General features: G+C 43.0%; 1 protein-coding gene across 3 annotated transcripts in view; it reads right to left on the reverse strand.

Moving 5' to 3' along the window:
* Nucleotides 1-2,082: 2,082 nt before the first annotated feature.
* Nucleotides 2,083-21,402, reverse strand: part of LOC119852644 (zona pellucida sperm-binding protein 2-like) — a 28,926-nt gene continuing 9,606 nt past the window's right edge. Inside the window, exons 6-23 of one of the 3 annotated variants that reach the window (XM_043510210.1) lie at nt 20,779-20,850; nt 18,471-18,638; nt 18,292-18,388; nt 17,408-17,622; nt 14,732-14,885; nt 13,321-13,448; nt 11,833-11,950; nt 10,790-10,995; nt 10,037-10,154; nt 9,689-9,855; nt 9,515-9,615; nt 9,309-9,436; nt 9,130-9,180; nt 8,862-9,045; nt 8,649-8,772; nt 6,091-6,193; nt 5,737-5,844; nt 2,084-5,121 (exon numbers count right to left, since the gene is read on the reverse strand). In XM_043510210.1, coding sequence (XP_043366145.1) covers nt 5,747-5,844; nt 6,091-6,193; nt 8,649-8,772; nt 8,862-9,045; nt 9,130-9,180; nt 9,309-9,436; nt 9,515-9,615; nt 9,689-9,855; nt 10,037-10,154; nt 10,790-10,995; nt 11,833-11,950; nt 13,321-13,448; nt 14,732-14,885; nt 17,408-17,622; nt 18,292-18,388; nt 18,471-18,638; nt 20,779-20,850 — 2,232 coding nt within the window. In that variant the 3' untranslated portion in view covers nt 2,084-5,121; nt 5,737-5,746. Of the gene's footprint in view, nt 5,122-5,736; nt 5,845-6,090; nt 6,194-8,648; nt 8,773-8,861; nt 9,046-9,129; nt 9,181-9,308; nt 9,437-9,514; nt 9,616-9,688; nt 9,856-10,036; nt 10,155-10,789; nt 10,996-11,832; nt 11,951-13,320; nt 13,530-14,731; nt 14,886-17,407; nt 17,623-18,291; nt 18,389-18,470; nt 18,639-20,778; nt 20,851-21,402 lie in introns of all 3 variants that reach the window. The other 2 variants (XM_038394129.2, XM_043510211.1) reach the window with 2 other exon arrangements.

Here is a 21,402-nt window from a genome sequence, read left to right on the forward strand (position 1 = left end):
CATTACGGAATTCGCTTCCAGATGTGGGGTGAAACACTGCAACTGTTTCAGTGAGCACGACACCCCTTACACACAATTTCATACAACCCCATAGTGCTTCCCAGACAATCGTTTTAGCCTTATGACACATCTGTTAGGCTAACAATGCCACCAAACCTTTTTTTACAGGTGGAGAAACAGACATATTGTGGCAGGAGGGTCCAAATTTTCAAGAGTCTCAGTTTTGGTTTTCAAATGAAGATCCCTGTAGTCATTAGTTGTTCATTTCCCCATGAAAAGTGTGTGTTTGGGGAGGAATGCTTTCTACCTACGGCAGACTCACATTTCATAACGGGGACAAAAAGACTGTGGCAAATGAGGGTGATAGACTATTCATAAAAATAACATGTACCTCTGTGTAGGCGCTTGCTATTGTGCCTGTCTATGTGGATTGAATGAAAAAGGGTTATTAAGAAGAGCAAGCAGAAAACAAAACAGTGGTCAGACAAGACAGCTCTGGGCAAACAACTTCAAGTAACCAGCGACTGGGCTAGTAAATAAGAAAGATGCTCTTCCCAGCCATGAGCCAAAAGGTTCACAGCTGTTTTGCTAAGACCAGAGCCTGCAAATCCAAAGTATCAAGCACGCTCTGGAGAAAGGAAGGAGTGAATGGTCAGCAGCTGCTGGAGGGGGTGGAGGAAAGAGAATGCAGCAGAGGTAGTTGGTCTGAGGGAAAAGGGGTAAGTTTAGGCAAGATAGGAGTGCAGACCTTTTGTGTTGTAACCTTTTTCAGTGCTTATTGTGTGCCTGTGGGTGAATAGGCAGTGGCTGTTTGGAAGGAGCTGTTCTGAGTCACATTAACCAGCTGGTGATCACAGGCTCCCACAGGGAAGGGTCTTGCAAGTGCCTTGTGTTAAGGCAGTTGGAAGCAGGGTGGCTGCCACTTGGGATCCAGTCCAAAAGTAGTAGAACTGCAGAGTTCCACTCAAAGGTAAAGGTAGCAAAATGTATCAGCTGAAGGGTGCATTTGTGAGGGCCTGCAAAGGAGTACAAGGCACCACTTGCTTTGCAATTACGAGTAGGGTGGGAACAGGGTGTCATAGGCTGGTGCTCCAGTCTAAAATAGGGTGAACTGTAGAGTTGCTCTCTGGGAGAAGTGCAGATAGAGTTGGAAAGACACTCTGTCAGTGGGAAAGAGATCGCAGGTGCATCTCACCCTGAACCATGACGCTGTCCTTTCTAAATACAACACTAAAGCACTGAAGAAAAAAAAAAAAATTGAAGAGTCCTGTCATGTATGTTTTGGGAAACAAAAACACAAGGACCTTTCTGATAGACCTGCTCATTCTCCCACAACCATTTCATTTTATATATGCTGCTATTCAGTTTTTATACTGTCTGCATCATCATCGTAGGAACGTTTCACTGAATTGGGAACAACCTTACACAGCAGTTTTTCCACAGTATTTCCTTTTCTCAACAAGACATAGAGATGCCCTGGTCAATGTATTTTTATATTTGTGTGGTGTTGTTGTTTTAATTCTTCAGGCATCTCTAGCCTATAAGATATCCAGATATTTTTGGCTACCAGTCAATCTAACCCCATCTGCTTTTTCAATCTGAAGTTATTAAACCTTGCTGTGTGGCATATTCAGGCCTATAGAAATGGTGTTAGGAAGACACCCTTCTCCCTGTCAGTAAACTGAAGTAGAGGGATACACATTGTAACCTCCTTGGGTTTGAAATATTTGCTACTCCAAATCTTTTATGAATCATAAAAATAGCAGAGGACAATAACATTTTATTTTTAGTGTTTCCAGATGTAACTCAATCTCTCCCAACTTGTAAAATGAACACAATGTAATCTTTAGACAATATACTATACAGAGGTATATGGTACTGTGGGGTTTACACCTTCACCAGATTTAGATGTCTCTGCCTGAAAATTTTAAGTTATTGTAGAATGTCTGAAGCGATCCTGGCTGTTCCCTTTAGAGCCTTGGCTAAGTCTTTGCCTTTCATGGTCATGGTGGTGCACCAGTAAATCCAACAGGCGGTTGCTGCTAACGTGCCTGGATTGGCACAGTCTGTCTTGGGTAGGAACATTTCAGACATTAATAATTCACGGCCTCTTCTCCAAGGTTTTCTACAAGCCCAAAAAAGCCTGTTTTCCTCAGGCAGGTGTCACATTGGCCAGGTTACTTTACTAACAGACCTCTATTTAAGTCTGTTCCCCAGGGCTGGGATTATCTCAACAATGAATAACAATCTTCTCACCCAATGATTCTCTACCTATAAACTTAGAGAAGTGAAGACCCTTCAGTGCATTACAAAATGTTTTGTTTCTTCCAGTATCTGGAATAATCATCTCTTTCTATTCTCTTGTTTGGTCAGAAACATGGAAAAGAGGAAGATCATGGACCTCTGTAGTCCCTACTACACTCGTTTTTGATGTGGAGTTAACTTTTCCCAGAAGGGAGTGGTGCATGTTTTCCTCTCCCAACTGCTTTTTTAAACTCAAAAAGTGACAAGAACTTCAGAGTTGGTGGATCTTGGAGGGAAAGATTTTTAACCCAAGCCTTGCAGAGTGATAAATTAACAGTATCTGTGCAGGACTATGGATACCTCAGAGACCTCTTTTCAGCATGCAGCTATCATTAAAAATACAAAACCAGATGTTAGGATGCATATGGAATAGGATGGCGAATAATACCATTACTTACTAGTTGAGTCTGCTCTGGAATAGTGTGTGCAATAGTGGTCCTGAGTCTCAAAAATGGGTAGGGTCAGAAAAGGCCTAACCTATTAGGATGAGACCTTTTCAGAAGGCATCTTATCCCACATCTGCCTGCTAGGAGATTTCTTGAACCTTCTCCAGAAGCAGTTAGTGCTGGCCATTGTTGGTGATCATACTAGATGGACCCTGGTTTGACATAGTTTGGAAATTCCTCTCTTTCTAAACATGAGTGCTTTTATCACACACTGTTCTTTCATTAGGACAGCACTCTTGTGCTGGGGTCCACTATCGCAGTCAACCTTTCAGAACTCAACATCCGCATGGGAAAAGCTACCACAACAATGTCTAGACTGAATAAGAGGGTATGGCAAAACAACAAGCTGACAGAACACACAAATCTGTATCATACATGTTATCAGTATTATAATTATATTACAATTATATTATCAGTTATCTGTATTATACTGTTATCAGTATACTGTTGTATGGGAGCGAGACATAGACCTTATACTCTCATCAGGAAACAAGGCTCAACAGCTTTCATATGTGTTGCCTTCGTCGAATCTTTGGAATCTCCTGGAGGGACAGAGTCACCAACGCTCAGGTGCTCAAAGGGGCCAGCACACCCAGCATGCAAACACTCCTCAAACAGAGAGGCCTCCACTGTCCTGAATGAATGATGGGCACATCCCAAAGGACATCCTCTATGGTGAATTGGCATCTGGAAAAAGACCCAAAGGATGCCCAAAATTGCACTTCAAGGATATATGCAAGCAAGACCTCAAAGAAATGGATATGGTATTGAACAAATGGAAAGATCACACTCAGGACCACAGCCTTTGAAAACAAGAGCTTAACAAAGGTCTCCGGAGTTATGTAAGGAAGCCATCCAGCTTATCAGAGGAGAAAAGAACTCACAGAAGGCAGAGCCCAAAGGGTTGAAACATCACCTTTAAATGTGACAGATGCAGGAGAGATTGTCTTTCTCAAGCAGGTCTCTTCAGCCACGTTCATGGCTGTCATAAAACCAACTAAGTAAATCCCTTACCTCTCAGGGGCATAGACCCATGGTCTCTTGAGGCTGAAGGATGCCTACTACTTTCAGCAGCAGGAGCTGCAGCCCTTCAGAGGAAAGCAACACTTCACTCACTACCAGCCAGATCTTTTAACTACAGTGAGACTATAGGAAAGGAGACTTGACTCAGAATTAGGCCAAGACTCTCACTCCTACTGGAGATTGAAAAGGGCCTATAGTATATGGGGAAAACCCTCCAATATGGCAGGTCAGAGGGAGTTTTCATGTTACTCCTTACAGCACGGGCATGGTGTAGCTGGTCTGAACTCCCTCCCCAAGCTTAACTATTAGGGTTTTCCCTACAGGACCCTTGTCCTTGCCTGACTTTAGGCAGAGTTTGCTCCCCCTCTGCAAGATATGGAGGTGGGCTACTTCCCATTCTCACTGGAGTGAAGGAGTCTGATCAGATACTAGGATGATTCAAAGTCCAGTTCATTGCTTCATGAGGAGCAGACTTTCATGGAATTGCTTATGTGCCCATTACTGTACATCTAATGCATAGCCTCCCTCCAGCCCCTAGCGGGGAAGTCAGAGTGGTCAGCTATAAAGGCTAAAGGATAACTAGTCAGATGCTACATCTACACTATGAGCTACGATTCCCACCTTGCATACACAGCGAGCTAGCGCGAGTATAAATAGCATAAGCAGGAGTGGCATGACTTAGTCCTGTCAAGTACAAAACAGCATAAAATTGGTGGATATGTACTGGGTCCTGCTTCTTGACTACATTGCCATTTACACTCTCACTAGTTTGATGTGAGTTAGTGCGAGTATGTGAACATGAGCTGGGAATATCAGCCCCAGCCAGTAGTGTAGTTGCAGTCTGTACTGAATTTGATTTATTTTTTGGACAGCCAGTTTAAAGGTATATCCAAGTCTAATCTCACACACACAGTCTCTAGAGAACTCGATAGTGGATGAGTTGGTGTTTTAGTAATAATAGGAATCCATTCTCCCTTTTGCACAGTTGCTGTTATTGTACACTGACAGGTACAGGAAAGGGAGATCCCTTCCTTTGAGTATCTAGTTTATATTAAGCCTGTGCCAGCACTAGATTCATCAGTATCCAGGCTGAGAGTTTGTATTGAGAGAGGAGAGCACAGCAAGTTAAATTTTACAGGGAACAAACCATAAACGTGGGGATCCTGTTAGGCACATGTTCTGTGTAATTACTCATTTACAATAGCTTGTGTATATTGAAGTAATACTTTTAGCTGATGTTTCACATTTGCTCTTTACCCTTCATGAAAATCAGTTTATGAAATAATAATAAAGCAGCCATGATCACACACAAGAGGAGTCCAGGGGCCAGCAAGTTATGTGTCAGCATCTGGAAGAGAGGAAAAATGTTATTTTGTTGCTTGATTTTTGTAGAGTTCTCCAGTAGAGGAAACATGACACTTGATATACTAGTAATTTGCAGTTCATCAGCCTTGCAGTGCTGTCATGGGTCCGAGAGTCTGGTTTCACTTCTAGAAAGCTATAGTTCTGATCACCTTCAAGAACAGATAGTAAGCTAGCCCTGTCTCACTGTCTGATGCAGGGCCTAAGTGTTTCACATAACCTAGCACAGTAGAGCTCCGACTAAATTCAGGGTCTCTAAACCATATTGTAAACACATGTAGATCAACTGATCAGTGAAGTCTGGCTGCTCCAGAGAATGATTGTATGAAACTAGTCCTTCACCGAGGCAGAAGAAACTGTAGGTTGAAATTTTCAATTCAGTCTGGGGGATTAAGATATCTCTTCCATTAAAATGAGAGGTCTGTCTAAATGTACATGTCTTGATTTTCTTTAGTGGCATTTTCTGTTCCAGTTAAATGGAGATAGTGTGTAAATTTGGCCTGAAGCTTAGTTAAAAGTGTTGAGTGTCCATGTTTGTTTGGCTATGAGCCAGTTGTAAATTGTATAGATGAATACAGGCAATAAGACCTAATGTTCTCACCTAGTTTGGTCTATATGTTTTTCTCCTCAGTTGGTTCAGGATCAACAGTCCAGATTGGCCCAGCCAATACATAACCGTGGAGACCAGAATATGGTTCAGAGTGTTGATCTGGAAAGTTTTACAAGACTGTTATTGACAGAATAAAGGACCATAGATACTGTACTCTGACTGGCTTTAAATCTACTGAGATTCTGAAGTTGTCAAGTACCAGTGTTTTACATTATCAGCTCAAGGTCACAGGAGCCAGTTAGCATAGAGGATCAGAGTTTTAAAGGTATTTAGGCACCTTGCTACCTTTAAAAATCTAGGCCAGATTATTTTAAGCATGGCCAAATACCCCCAGTGTAAACATACCTATCCTCTTCCTGGTAGGGTCACACTGGCCTCCACAGGTCCAAATGTTGCCAGATGACACTTCAGGAGGAGAGCAGACTGTGACTGTGCAGTGCAAGTGCACCTGAGAAGAGAGAACTACTTGTTAGTAAAGGATCTGTTTGTTTTTACTTTTCACCTACCACTTACCAAACCTATGCTTGTAAAGGGAAACATGTCGGAGCTGGCATTGGATTTGTAGTTCTGTGTTAAGGTTCTTTTTGTATGAGAGAGGTTGAGACAGGAGGTTTTAACCCACTAGCCATGCAGAGGCTGTACAGAAACTGAATCTATAGTGCCAGGTGTGGCTGCCTGCTTATTAAGAAGCTTATGCCAAAACTGTCTCATGTTGGTTTCCACTGAGCACAGGAGATGTTACCAGAGGTTGAAATGGCCAGGTTGCTTTTTGGCCTGGTTACTTGAGGTAGCTACTAGCAGTGCTAGAATCCACTCAGATTAGAATGTGAGGAGCTACTGGCAAGGCATCCTAAGGTGAACAACCTTTGACTCTCATCCGTTTCCTTCCCTCACCAGAGGCACAGGTTAGCATTCTAGGCATCCCACCAATCCACCTTTTCCTCTGCCCTCCCCACTAGCCAGACATTTAAAGTGGACTGTTGGAGGGGATGGAATAGATGCAAGTGAGCTGAGTTGTATTTCATATGGCAGTTATGGCACATGCTGGTTTGCCTGGTTGACTTTGTGCCAGATATTTGAGTTGAAGCACCAAGAGTCTGATCCTATTTAAAAAAAAAAAAAGTCAGAAACTATACGAGTTATATTTCTATACCAGCCCCTTAGTTTACTCCAGCAAGTGCCACTTCCATAGAATATCAAGGTTGGAAGGGACCTCAGGAGGTCATCTAGTCCAACCTCCTGCTCAAAGCAGGACCAATCCGCAACTAAATCATCCCAGCCAGGGCTTTGTCAAGCCCGACCTTAAAAACCTCAGATATTCCACCACCTCCTTAGGTAACACATTCCAGTGTTTCACCATCCTCCTAGTGAAAAAGTTTTTCCGAATATCCAACCTAAACCTCCCCCACTGCAACTTGAGACCATTACTCCTTGTTCTGTCATCTGCTACCACTGAGAACAGTTTAGATCCATCCTCTTTGGAATGCCCTTTCAGGTAGTTGAAAGCAGCTATCAAATCCCCCCTCACTCTTCTCTTCCGCAGATTAAACAATCCCAGTTCCCTCAGCCTCTCCTCATAAGTCATGTGTTCCAGTCCCCTAATCATTTTTGTTGCCCTCCGCTGGCTATTTTCCAATTTTTTCCCACATCCTTCTTGTAGTGTGGGGCCCAAAACTGGACACAGTACTCCAGATGAGGCCTCCCTCACCAATGTCGAATAGAGGTGACTTATCATATCCCTCGATCTGCTGGCAATGCCCCTACTTATACAGCCCAAAATGCCTTTAGCCTTCTTGGCAACAAGGGCACACTGTTGACTCATATCCAGCTTCTCGTCCACTGTAACCCCTAGGTCCTTTTCTGCAGAACTGCTGCCTAGCCATTCGGTTCCTAGTCTGTAGCGGTGCATGGGAGTCTTCCGTTCTAAGTGCAGGACTCTGCACTTGTCCTTGTTGAACCTATCCCTACCCTCCAGCATATCTACCTCTCCTCCCAGTTTTGTGTCATCTGCAAACTTGCTGAGGATGCAGTCCAGGCCATCCTCCAGATCATTAATGAAGATATTGAACAAAACTGGCCCCAGGACTGACCCTTGGGGCACTCCACTTGATACCGGCTGCCAACTAGACATGGAGCCATTGATCACTACCCGTTGAGCCCAACAATCTAGCCAGCTTTCTATCCACCTTATACTCCATTCATCCAGCCCATACTTCTTTAACTTGCTGGCAAGAATACTGTGGGAGACCATGTCAAAAGCTTTGCTAAAGTCAAGGAATAACACGTCCACTGCTTTCCCCTCATCCATAGAGCCAGTTCTCATCATAGAGGGCAATTAGATTAGTCAGGCATGACTTGCCCTTGGTGAATCCATGCTGACTGTTCCTGATCACTTTCCTCTCCTCTAAGTGCTTCAAAATTGATTCCTTGAGGACCTGCTCCATGATTTTTCCAGGGACTGAGGTGAGGCTGACCGGCCTGTAGTTCCCCGGATCCTCCTTCTTCCCTTTTTTAAAGATGGGCACTACATTAGCCTTTTTTCCAGTTGTCCGGGACCTCCCCCCGATCACCATTAGTTTTCAATGGCCAATGGTTCTGCAATCACATCCGCCAACTCCTTTAAGTCACTAAAGCTGTGCAAGGCAAATTTTGGCTTCTGGGGAACCAGCCAAACTAAAGTGCACACCAGTCAGGCTTATTGGTCTGTCAACAGTTCCTCAGCTGGCTAAGTCATGGCTCAGCGTTACCCTTGAGGTGCGTAAATTGGGCCTCTTTCAAGAGAGGAAGTTAGGATAGCACTTTTAAGTTTGTTCCTCAGTATAAATATATTTCCTCAGTTTAGAGCACACAAGTGTTAGGGTATCATTTCACAGCCTAGATTCTCTAACTTCTCTTAATCTTACCTGTCCCAGGAGAGGTATCAGCATCCTTACTGACAATCTTTTAAAGTGAGCGGGATGTTTCACTCTTCTACTAGCAGATACTGGATAGAACTCTGTAACAGATTTGTTGTTTTCGTTCCCACAGCTATTTGAGAGATCAGATCAACACCACAGTTAGAAGTGATCAAGATGCTTCTCATGAACAGTTTTGTCATTTAAGCTACTTCTACTTGCCCATCCACAGTAATGTTCCATTGTGAGGTGCTTTTGAAGTCTGAAGACCCAGTCATCCAGCAGTTATTCAAGTGTAATTCAACATTGGGTTCCTCATCTTTTAGCTCTACCTCAAAAAATATGGGCTCCAAGGAAGGTTTAACTATTGTCAAATTTGGTTCATAAAGTTCCATGAAAGATTCATCTTGAAAAGAATGAGTTTGGGGATTTTGTTAATCAATTTAAGACTCATTTGATACTATCCTAGTTTTCAAAGAAGGAAACTTACCTTTGGATACCCTTGCGATTATATTCAGAACTTGTCTGGTCCTTCTGTGTCCTACAGAAGATAAATTTAAGGATGGTTTTTTACAAAAAGGAATTAAAGCCTTGAGATAAGAGTGCTTACCACCACTAGAGTCACACAAATGTTTTAAACTGGAGGAGGGGGGAAAAAAAAGTCATTACCTGCAACATTTGATCTCACCATCATTGTACCATAGCCAAAAGGAGGGGATCCATTTGTAGGTAGATTGCTAACCATAGCAGTATGCATCAGTCTCTCTTTTGTTGGGTAGTAGCACAAGACTGTCAATCTACAATAAGAGAATTATTATAGACACTTTCCAGGCGCCATCACTATGCTGAGTGGAGTCAGTGAGTAGGAGTCCTACCTATAATCTGGATCTCTTGTGATTCTAGGTGGTCCCCATGCTGGGAGAATCTTTTTCTCATAAGATATTTCATTTTCATAAATAATGTGATCACCTTCAAACTGTGCAAACCAAAAATTGATTAGAATTTGAGTTTACTCAAAGAGTGAAAAAACACTCTTCACAGTTGCTTACCTTTAGTAAAGTGCCACAAGTGGAGACATGGAATTGGAAGAAGGCTTGTTCCTCATTAAATTTTTTGGGCTTGCAGGTGCTGTCTTTCAGATTTGTTTTGCCCATATCAATGGAAGGAATAGTCTTCATTGGGGCAGATACTGTTACAGTTCCATTAGGGTAGCACACTAAGAAAGTCAGAAAGAAAAGGAGTACTTGTGGCACCTTAGAGACTAACAAATTTATTAGAGCATAAGCTTTCGTGAGCTACAGCTCACTTCATCGGATGCATTACAAAAGTCAGAGAAGCTGTTAGATTCAGGAAAGCCATCGAGTTCTATTTTGTAGATCCAGACCTAAATAGCTTACCTATAAATTCTGAAGAATTAAAATTGCAGCTCACAGAGAATGTTTTTATTGTCTCCAGGGTATTTGCTTTCCTGAGTGCAAGATCAAACCTAGTTTTGAGTCTTTGAAAGGACACTTCCTGTAAAGAAAGAGACAATATTTCTCCAGTGAAAATAGTCTACTGATCAGAGAGAGACTGCTCTCTTTAGTTTGATGCTACTTTAAACACTAGCAAAGATATAACATTTGAGATAAGTGTGAAGACTTAAGCCTGGTCCAACCTGGGTCATAAGTCAAGTTTACGAGTGCAGACTAGTTAGGCATGGTACCAGCTGCGTATGTTTTGACTGGCTATTGTAGAGTAACCTAGATGTGTATTATAATCTAGAGTTTTACATGGGCTAAAGGCAACTTTAGCCTAATCACTCTGTTAGCAAGAATTCTTTAGCAAGAATCATGTTTAAACATGGTGCCTGACCCAATATGGACAGGACATCTGCCTTAACACCTGACAATTTTGTGTTTGCTTCACATGTATGGGGACCACTTGAGCCATTGCACTGGGTAAATGAATGCAGTGGAATCATAGGTCAGGAGTCAGATCTCTTGTTGTGGTTGTGTTTACTTTACTTATTGGAAAGTCATTTCCCCTTGATATTTTCTGCATTAGAAGTGGTTACTATAACATTACAAGACAATATTGGGAGTGAAATGCCTTTCCTTCCTGATAAGAAACCTTTTAGATACCAAAGCCTTACAATATAGTCTACATACCTCATAGATAATCCCCATAGTGAACAGAGGTACTTGCAACACCAGATGGGTAGAATTGGTAGTCAGGAGATACCTATTTGAGAGCACAGTTTGCTGATTCAGAAGTTTGTTACCAATGTACAGGTTCCAGTACTGATACAGAGCTGAAACGGGAACTGCTAGATACAGGTTCTCTTTATCACAGTAACCAACTGCTTCTGGTAGTTCTGTGAAAGAAGCCAGGACGTAGATTGGATACACAGTTTTAGTTATGGCATTAATTCTTACTATGGAGAAATTGTTTGTATTGATACTATAGATTGTATTCGATACCTAGTACCATTTTAGTCTTCAAGGTATTGCATCCAAGACATGGCCAAAAGTCCCAGTTGATTAGCAATTGCCTGACTGACTTCTGGCTAAACTCCAGCTTTGGTAAGACTAATTGGGCTTTATTTTATCTCAGCCTCCTTTCACTTCAACTCAAAACATGTTTTCTAAGATGAAGGCACTACAGTCAGAAGGATCTGTAGCCGGGTGCATTGTAAAAACCAGAAGTTGGAGAGAATGTCAAGTAGTAGGTCTTAGTAGTTGACTATCTGATCTACTTTGAGCAATTTTGCCATTTCTAGAGTTTACAGAACTGTGTTTGGGCCAATTGAAGTTCACCCTGAATGTAAAAGCTGGGTGATTTCAGCTTGTCCTAATGTAAATATCTGAAAAGTGTTACCAGTATATGCAGTGATATTAAAGTTGACTGGGTTTGGCTAGTTTCAGGTCTTCGCTGGATTTGGCTAGCCATTTCTTTTAAACATGGTGCCTGACCCATGACTAGCTTTTACTGCTTATGCAGTCTCCAGGGCAGATAATTAGCCTTTACAGAATGAAGAAAAGCTGCCAACTGAAAAGCAGCGAGCTAGCCATATTGTCAATAATGAGCAATTATTGAGTGGGATTTTTCCAAAAAGCTCTCATCATTGGCCTAATTTAGTTTCCATTGGCATCAATGAAAATCCTACCCATACTATACCAGTCTCAATGAGTCAGTACGGGAGGAAGCTTACCAATATCAGCAACCACACATTCTACTTTTGCTGGATGATTATATGGTTTCATTTCAGGACCCACATGTAAAGTATAGTTAACACAAAGGGTATATTTTGTTTCATTTCGATTCACATACTGAAAAGAAGTCAGAAGAGAGAGTGAGGTTTCAGCAGCATTTGCTTCCAGCATAAAAACAAGAATGTATTTGCCCCCCACAACAGAAAATATCATTGATCTTACTGCTTCATATAACAGCTCTGTATGAGCTGGTCCAAGATTGTGTTGAAGTGTTTGCACTTAACCACCCTTTTCAAACACAAGGAGGGTAGATCACCCATCTAAACTCATGCTATTTTACAAACTTGTGCTGCAAAGGTGCCCAGCTCCAGGCTTCCATGTCTTCTTGTAATCTATCTAGTATCTGCTCAAGTCATAATTTGAACTGCATTACGTAAAAAGCAGGTTCATGAATGGCTGGATGTTTGTTGGACAAGGTTTATTGCAGTATTGCAAAAACTGATCACTCTGTTTTTCTAAGTTAGGCAGTTCTATCCCAACAGACAGTTATTTAATAGATTGAATAAGATCCTGCTGAACAATGTATGCATGACTCCTATCCCTGTTAACAGAAGCATCAGAAGCTGCCATAGTTTGTAGGTCATTTAATCACACCTGAAGTTGCATTTTGCCCATAGTCCTATACGGGGCAGGGCAGATGCTCAAGACTTTCTAAACAGAATATTAACTCAGATCAGGCTAGTGATACCTTCGTTGATATTGCATGGTTGGTGGTTAGTAGTGCCAGATCTATGTTTTGAACAATGGCTGCCCTAACATGTTCACATGACAGTCATAATGTGTCATGATCTTCCACATCATACAGAGCTGGTTGGGAATTATCCAACAAGGTGTTTTTTTGCTGGAAGTTAAAAAATGATGATTCACCAATCCCAGAGCTGTTTGCAGGAAAGGGTTGGTTTCAATGAATTTTGACTCTAAAGTGTTTTGAAGTGTCAAAAAGTTTTGTTTTTAAATTTAGATTATGTCTACCCTGTGACCCTAGGGGTATGATTCCCAATTAGCATACACATCCTTGCGCTAGCGAGAGTATAAATAGTCGTGAAGCCACAGAAGGATGGGCAGCAGCATGGCTTCACCATGCTGAGTGCAAATCCACCTGAACCTCATGGGTACATAAGCGGTACAGCCAAGCCATGCCGCCACTGCATGCGCTACTGCAGCTACACTACTATTTATACTTGTGCTAGCTCTCATTGAGCTAGCACAAATATACGAGCTGGTAATCACACCCTTAGCTCATAGTGTAGATGTAGCATTACGTTAAATTACAGTACATCTAAAATGGTTGAAATCAAAGTGAGGCATTTGGGGTTCATGAATATTTGAGATTTTTAATTTTTGTCCTGAAAGTTTCAATACTTAAATTTGTGGGATGGGAAGAAGAGTTTCCTACTGAGCACAACATCATAGCTACCTTATCTTACCTCCTTCAGAACAGTAGGATCATCAAAAGGCACTTCTAAGTTAAATCCCTTTGTTCCATTGGGGAAAGTAATTTCATAAATTTTGTACCCATGATGCTCTGCCTCTCTTGGGGAAAGTGGCACATTTCCTATTGTGATTGTTACCAGAGAGACGTCAGGAAGAAAAGATCCAAATGCAACGTCAAATATTCTCTTCTCTGGAAGAGTATCTGTTAGGTTGATAGCATATAGTTACTGCAAATGCTTATCTAGTACTGTAGGACAGTTAGAAGCCTCCCATTTTGCTGTGCTCAAGCGCAATTATCAAGAGGTTAGCTCTTAATGGCTCTATTATTAATGTTTAGTCAGCTCTGAGATACTCTGATTACATAGGAATTTTTACCCCAAGCTATAGAAGATTAAATATACACAAAACGCTTGAAGGAATGAGTGTGTAATTACTTTCTAGAGATCTATTATAAGAGTCCAGCGACAGACAGGGAATCTAGACTAAACAGATATTTGGAATATGTAGTAAGGTAGTGCTACTATATTAAAGCACCATTTTGATTTAAAAATAAATTATCAACTAAGTAACTACGAAGATGTTGAGTCATAGCTCGTCTACAGATGTAACAAGAGATGAGCTTTTGAAAACTGAGTGGCAAGCACTCTACTTCCAAAGTAATGAGTAAAGGCTTGAGGTTGGGAGTGGGATGATGAGACATCCCTCCTCATTTGATGCACCCCGCAGACATTCTTTCCCTGCAGTAGGTTAGTCACGCGTTGCTCAATGGAAGACACTGGTGGAATTAGGGCTTGTCTTCACTACAGGCTAAAATCGGTGCTGCTGTGATTGATGCAGCAGTGTCAATTTAATGGGTCTGGTGAAGACACAATAAGTAGATGGGAGAGGGCTCTCCGGTCGACTTAAGTACTCCACCTCAACAAAGAGGCGGAAGCTATGTTGATGGGAACCACTCTCCTGTCGACATAGCGTGGTGTAGTTACAGCTGTAAGCAGATCTAAGCTACATCGACTTAAGTTACATAACTTATGTAGCTTAAATAGAGTAATTTAGATCAACTTATCACGTTAGTGTAGACAAGGCCTTAGAGTGGCAGAATCTGGTGTTCAAATCAGCAACTCCCATCAAATCCCTAGTGATTATTCTCCATTTTGCCCCTTATTTGCAGATCTTAACCATAAGGGAATATCTGTGTATAACAGAATTGTTTAGTTTTATCAAGATTTAGATCTAGACATTAATATCACCCGAGAGCTAGCTAGCTAACTAAATTAAACTTCCCAGTTAAATGAAGTATTTTGGTTGATAAAAGTTCACAGCAGAGGCCACACTAATAACTCATTAGAGACAAAGAAAAAATATGAGCATCATCTTATTATTGATCTAGCCAGAGGAGGGACTTACTGTTGATGACTGTTGGTATTCGAGGGATGAAAGGTGTAGTGATGGGCTTGATCACAGTGTACTTAGTCATATGCCAATCTACATCTGTCCAAGCGTGTTCCAAGAATAAGTTGATACTATAGATTACTCCATGGACTCCATTGGCTACAGTGCTCTAGGAGACAAGATTTTAGACATACCAAGTAGTATTGAGCATGGATATGGCTGCAGATTTGTCACAATGTGGGAAAAAATGTCACAGACAGCCCGATTTTCCCATTTGTCCATGACTTTTTCTGTGTCTGACACCCCCACAGTGGTGGCTCCTGCCCCACAGGGCTGGGTCCCGCTCCCCATTCTGGGTGCTCCAGGTCACAGTGTCTGACCCAACCCTCTATTATGATTGGAGGGATGTCTCCCATTTTGTCCTTTAACCCAGGTAATTTGCTAGGGTGGGGCATCATTTTCAGAGTAGAGCTGGCTTGTTACACCTTGCACCAAGACAGTTTGTATCCTGCAGACACACTGCAAAGTTAGGTTGCTGAAGGTGATTAGCAGTTTCATCAATATCAAATTTATAACAGCCATTAAGAGAGTTTTAGACAGTGTCTTGTAGAAAGGCTGTTAGGTCCCTTCTGCAGCCATCTAGAACCATTCTTTGCATGTGCATTCTTGTTTGATAATAACCCCCCCCCCCCCACTAGTCAATTTGGTCATTCTAGTGATGAGTTTCAGAATCCAGTGCAAGTCAAGACAGATGCCTAAAACACAGATTGTACGCATGGCATGTGTAGAGTCAAGCTTGCATCTAAGGTGTGAAGCTGTGTCAGGCTGTACTTCTAAGAGCTGCTTAGGCCATCGAGGGAGGATTAGCAAGGTCTTTTAAACTACAGAGACAGAATAGTAAATTGGCAGATTATCCAAAGGAGACATTCTTGCTTCCCTCTTGCTTTGTAATGCTGCACTCACCCTTGCTTCCTGGATAGGCCCTTTCAGGGCAAGAATACATCATTAAGAGACTGTTAACAAGATAATTTTTAGATCCAGATCTTTTGCTAACAGAAAGCTTGAGAGGAAAAGTGTTCTGAAGGCAAGAACTATTACTCCAGGGGTCCATACTTCAGCATGGACCATATTTTAAATGAATGGGCTCATGGGCCCACTTCCTCTCCCATTCCTCAAACAATCATAGAAATGTAGGCCTGGAAGGAACCCGGAGAAATCATCAAGTCCAGCCCCCTGCATTGATGCAGGTCCACGTAAACCTAGACCATCCCCGATTGGTGTTTGTCCAACCTGTTCTTAAAAACTTGCTATTCTGGGGATTCTACAACCTCTCTTGGAGCCTATTCCAGAGTTTAACTACCCTTACAGTTAGTAAGTTTTTCCTAATATCTAACCTAAATCTCCCTTGCTGCAGATTAAGCTTATTACTTCCGGTTTTATCTTCAGTGGACATGGAGAACAATTGATCACCATTCTCTATGCAACAGCCTTTAGCATATTTGAAGATTGTTATCAGGTCCCCCTCCCACCCTGTCTTCTTTTCTCAAGACTAAACATGCCCAGTGTTTTTAACTTTCCTTACAGGTCAGGTTTGTCTCATTTTTGAAGATAAGTACTATGTTTTCCTTTCTCCAGTCCTCTGGGACCTCACCCATCTAGATGAGTTCTTGAAGATAATTGCTAACGGTTCCAAGACTACTTCAGTTAGTTCCTTAAATGTCCTACTATGAATTTCATCGATCCCTGCTGACTTGAGTAATCCAATTTATCTAAATATTCTTTAACGTGTTCTTTCCCTATTTTGGCTTGCATCCCTTTCCCCCTTTTTATTATTATGAATAGTGCTAAGTATCTGGTCACTGTTAACCTTTTAAGTGAAGTCTGAACCAAAATAGGCATTAAACACCTCAACCTTCTTGATGTCATCAGTTAATAGCTATCCTTCCTTGCTAACTACAGGACCTACACTTTCCTTCATCTTTCACTTTCTCTAACATATTTAAAGAACCTCTTCTTATTGCCTTTTATGTCCCTTGATTAGCACAAATGGAGTTACACCTTAGTCTTTGTAATTTTGTCTCTACATATTTGTGCTATTCTTTGGTTCTCCTCCTAAGCAATTAGTCTATGTTTCTACTTTTTGTAGGATTCCTTTTTGAATCAACTCTTTATATCACCTCTGTGGATCCACAGCGGTATTAAAAATATTTAGGATTGTTTTCTAATCCTGTGTAGGGGAACCTCTGCTAGTTAAAAGCTGGCTCTGTTGCCTTCTACATCAGCTCCATTCCTGTGCAAGAGCTGCACCGCCCAGCATAATGGGGAGGGCAGTTGAGGGAATGGAAGAGTGAGGACCTGCTATGGCAAATTCTTTGCTTCATCATATGCATTGCACTCGGAGCATCAGAGAGCAGCTTCAGCATAAACTTATATTTGGGCAGGCAATCAAGATTGAGGGACTGGCTTCCTGATACCTTTCTCCAGTGCACCCCAGCTTTGCTCAAGCTGAGAGAGCTATTGAGCCCTTAGTAGATTTTTAAATAGTTTTTTAATCCAGTTTAATATCTTGAAGAAGCTAGCATCATGCAACACATCTCCACCAGCAACTGCTCGATGGACCCCTGTTCGGAAGTCTCTGATCTCCTCTATTAGTCTCCAGAGGGTGTTAAATTATGATAGGTTCTCACTAACCTTTAATCTGCCCCCAGCTGCTCCAATGGGGATAGTCATTTGAATGTGTGTCTTGTTGTGTTCCAGAATATAATTCTGTTCAGGGTGCATTATTCTTTGGCCATCGACTCCCACTGAAATGTTTTTGGACACGAAGGTGGGTTCTTGAGGCACTAGTGTAGGGATAATGCTTGGCACAGTCCAAGTTATAGCAGTATAAGTGAATCTGGTGCCATCTGTTGATTCAGATAATGAGAAGATCAGAACCATTCTTCAGTGCAAGAGAGTTTATGTTTCCAAAGAAACAGGACTGAGCTTCATTCTACAATGGCTGCCACCACCTCCTGCTCTTCTTTACCCCCCAACCCATTCCATCCAAGTACTTCTATAGCCTTTCCTAGAAGCATGGAAGTATGGCATTCAAAGTAGTCTGATCATTTCAGACGAGTTACTACCTTCTTACAAAAGATACCCCTTAGCCGTGTTACTTACCTATCTCTTAAACCCACTCTCCCTCTTAAACCCACTCTATATCCCCCCCTTATGTTATGCAAGAAATCCCACCTTCTGCTGGTGTTACAACTCTGCATATGCATTATCTAAATATGACTCCTGGCCACTGGTAGAAATAGGGTTTTTTTGGTCTCAATACTCAGTTGAAGGACAGTCTGATGTAGCTTTTTTGATGGCTTATTGCCTTTTTGTAAAGGTGTATATAGGAATGAGGGAGAAATGAAAAAATGAATTAAGCAAATCGTACTTTGGAATGCATCTAGGACAGATTTGTTTTTACATTGCTTCTCTTTAAGAGCCAGCTGCAGCTTGGCCTGAAGGAAGAGTTTTCTACAAGCTTGTGCAAGTGACTATTTTTTGGTAGGCTTGTTAAATTGTGAAGTGATACCTACCGATAGGACATGAGACAGTTGTGTCAATCAAGAGAAGCAGCCATCTCTGCTTGTACATGGAAGTGGAACTGACTGTGTTCATATTCACACCATTAACCTATGGAAAGTTAAGAAATACTGTTGCTAGAGAGAAACTAGAAATAGTGCCTTTCAGTCCCACCACAAGACATACCACTCACCACTGCAAGTTTAGATTCATTACTGGAATATGGAGCACGCAGGAACACTCGAGCCAGTGTATTATTGAAGCTGTAACCCAGGCTGGCTGCGTCGCTTACCATTATTTTCTTTCTCCCTGAAGGAGAAAGAAAGATCAGTTGCCATACCTGGTATTCCACTTTTTGAACCTGAAAGAGAAACATGGTTGGATGAGATAAGATATAGGTGGACATGTGACCCAATTATTCTGCCATTAAGATTTAGACCAGGTGTCGGCAACCTATGGCATGCGTGCCAAAGACGGCACGCGAGCAGATTTTTAATGGCACGCTGCTGCCTGCCTGCCGGGTCCCAGCCGCCAGCAGGCCGAGGGGGGCCCCGGCAGCAGGCCATTAAAAATCCTGCCCACCCGCCCCCGCCCCGGGGTCAGAGTGAAGAAGCTTGATCCTGCCGGCAACTGCTGCAGGGCAGGCAAGGTCCCCCTCCCCTCGCCTCTTCCCCCAGCATGCTAGGTTCCTGCCCCTCCTCCTCTCCCTCCCTGCTGCCATCAACTGATGGCCCTCGCAAGGGAGGGGGAGAAGCGGAGCTGCAGAGGAGGCAGAGAAGAGGTGGGGAAGGGGCCTTGGGGAAGGGGGGTGGAATCAGGGCATATCCCCTCCAGCCCTCTGCCATGAGCCACTCTGGGAAGGGGGCTAGGAGCACCCCCACGCCCTAGCTCACACCCTCAGCCCTCTTCCCTGACCCCTACACCCCCCCCCACACCAGCCCCTTGCCCTGACTCCGTACCCCCCAAAACACTCCCAGCCCTCTGCCCTGACCCCTGCACCCCCCTCATGCACACCCAGCCCTCTGCCCTGACTCCTGCACCCCCCTCACCTGCCCCCAGCCCTCTGCGCTGACTCCTGGCACCCCCACACACACCCATCCCCCACACACCCCATCCCCTGACTCTTGCACCCCACACATTCCCACCCCCACCCTGAGCACCAAACAGGAGCTCTTGCACCTCACCCCCTCCACATTCCCACCTGCACCCCTCGCACCAAATGGGAGCTGCCCTGCTAAGCACTCCACACCCAAACTTCCTGCCCCAACCCTGAGCCCCCTCCCTCATTCTAGCTCCTGGCCAGACCCTACACCCCAATCCCCAGCCTGCTCCTTCACTCCCACCCTCAGCTCAGTGCAGAGAGAGAGAGAGAGAGAGAGAGAGAGAGAGAGAGAGAGAGAGAAAATGGGCTAGAACCAGGGAGAAGGTAAGTATCCACTCTATGTGGGCAGGGCCAGGATCCCAGACTGGCAGCGGGCTGAGCGGGGCCGGCAGTCAGGAGCCGGTGAACGGAACCACTGGGGTCCCGGCTGCTGGCCCCGCTCAGCCCGCTGCCGGCCTAGGCGAACAGAACCCAGGCTGGCAGCGGGCTGAGCGGGCCAGCAGCGTAAGATCAGCATTTTAAATTTAATTTTAAATGAAGCTGCTTAAAAACATTTTGAAAACCTGTTTACTTTACATACAACAATAGTTTAGTTATTTAATATATAGACTTATAGAGAGAGACCCTCTAAAAAACGTTAAAATGTATTACTGGCATGCGAAACCTTTAATTAAAGTGAATAAATGAAGACTTGGCACACCACTTCTGAAAGGTTGCCGACCCCTGATTTAGACTTGAGGACACTGCTAGCCTATCCCAGGACAGAAATGTACATGCCTTACATGAAGGCAAGGCAGCATGCAGCTATTGCAGGCATCTCCTAGAGAAGCCATATGGCCTTTACTTTTGGAGGAAGCTTATGTTTGTGGCCCTGGAAGAGTCCCCACAATTAAGACACTCTTAGTGCTTTAGGACACTCTGATTCAACCTTTTTGATACCAGGGACCAGCTTGCTGCCTTCCTAAACTGTGTCAGGGAGATCTCAGGGACCGGCCCCAGTCCATAGACGGGTCACTGAGAAACTCTTTGGGTAACTGAACTCTTTTAGTATGCTTTTATTGCTGAAGCAGCCTAGAGATCAAATGCCAGACTACTTTAAGGAGTAACATTTAGAATATAAGTGGCCAGGTTTTGTTACTTCATCCACTTTTCTCCTCTGCAGTCTAGCGAGCTTGCTGTGATTTGATCAGTATCCCTTACCTAGGAAAGTTTTCCTCTCCTGGAAGGCTGACTTGCATCTATGTTTGATAGCACCTCTGCCTTAGACGCATTTCTAGTTGAGCTTGTAGGCTGACACAGATTGAGCCAGATGCCAAGAATGACAGCATCATCACCCAAACCACTGATTTATGATGATGGAGAGCAAAGAGAAGCCATTAGAAAACATGCTCCTCCATACCTCTGGAAGAGCTGACATCCATATTGCAGTGTCATCGTCTGAAATTGCAGGAACATCACTCTTCACCGACACCTGGAAGTAGAGCAAAGATGGGCAAACATGAGCTGCAGCATGCTTTTATATGTACTGAGGAGGCAGGGAGCTTTGGAGGAATGTTATTAGCATCTCAGTTACATCTGGAACATTTGATCAGGCTACATTTACAGGACGTTAGTGACAATCTTCATAGCCAATTGTTAATTACTATGAACTGTGTGTTCTTAAGGGGAAGGCTAACTCTATAGGGTTTTTAAAGAGTACAGCAAGGATTTGTAGAAGACTGCACGAGTTTGGAACTCAGGATCCAGCCAGTTAAACCAAAGTGCATGTGATGCTTTTGCTGTTAAACATACAGGATGCAATGCTAGCCATCACTTACCATACAGGAAGTCAAGGTTTGGATTCACTAGTAGTAAATTGCTCCTAAGTGTAGTGCTGTGCTCACCATTGGCACTAGACATTTTAGCATGAGGCTGGACAATCTCAAGTCCTAGAAGACTCACTGTATCACTGCAGCCTTGCCCCTGAAATAATTATGTAACCAATATATAAAAAGAGGTATACAAAGTTGGCTCATGTTTTGGA

This window comes from Dermochelys coriacea, chromosome 3 (assembly GCF_009764565.3).
Source record: "Dermochelys coriacea isolate rDerCor1 chromosome 3, rDerCor1.pri.v4, whole genome shotgun sequence".
Lineage (NCBI taxonomy): Eukaryota > Metazoa > Chordata > Testudines > Dermochelyidae > Dermochelys > Dermochelys coriacea.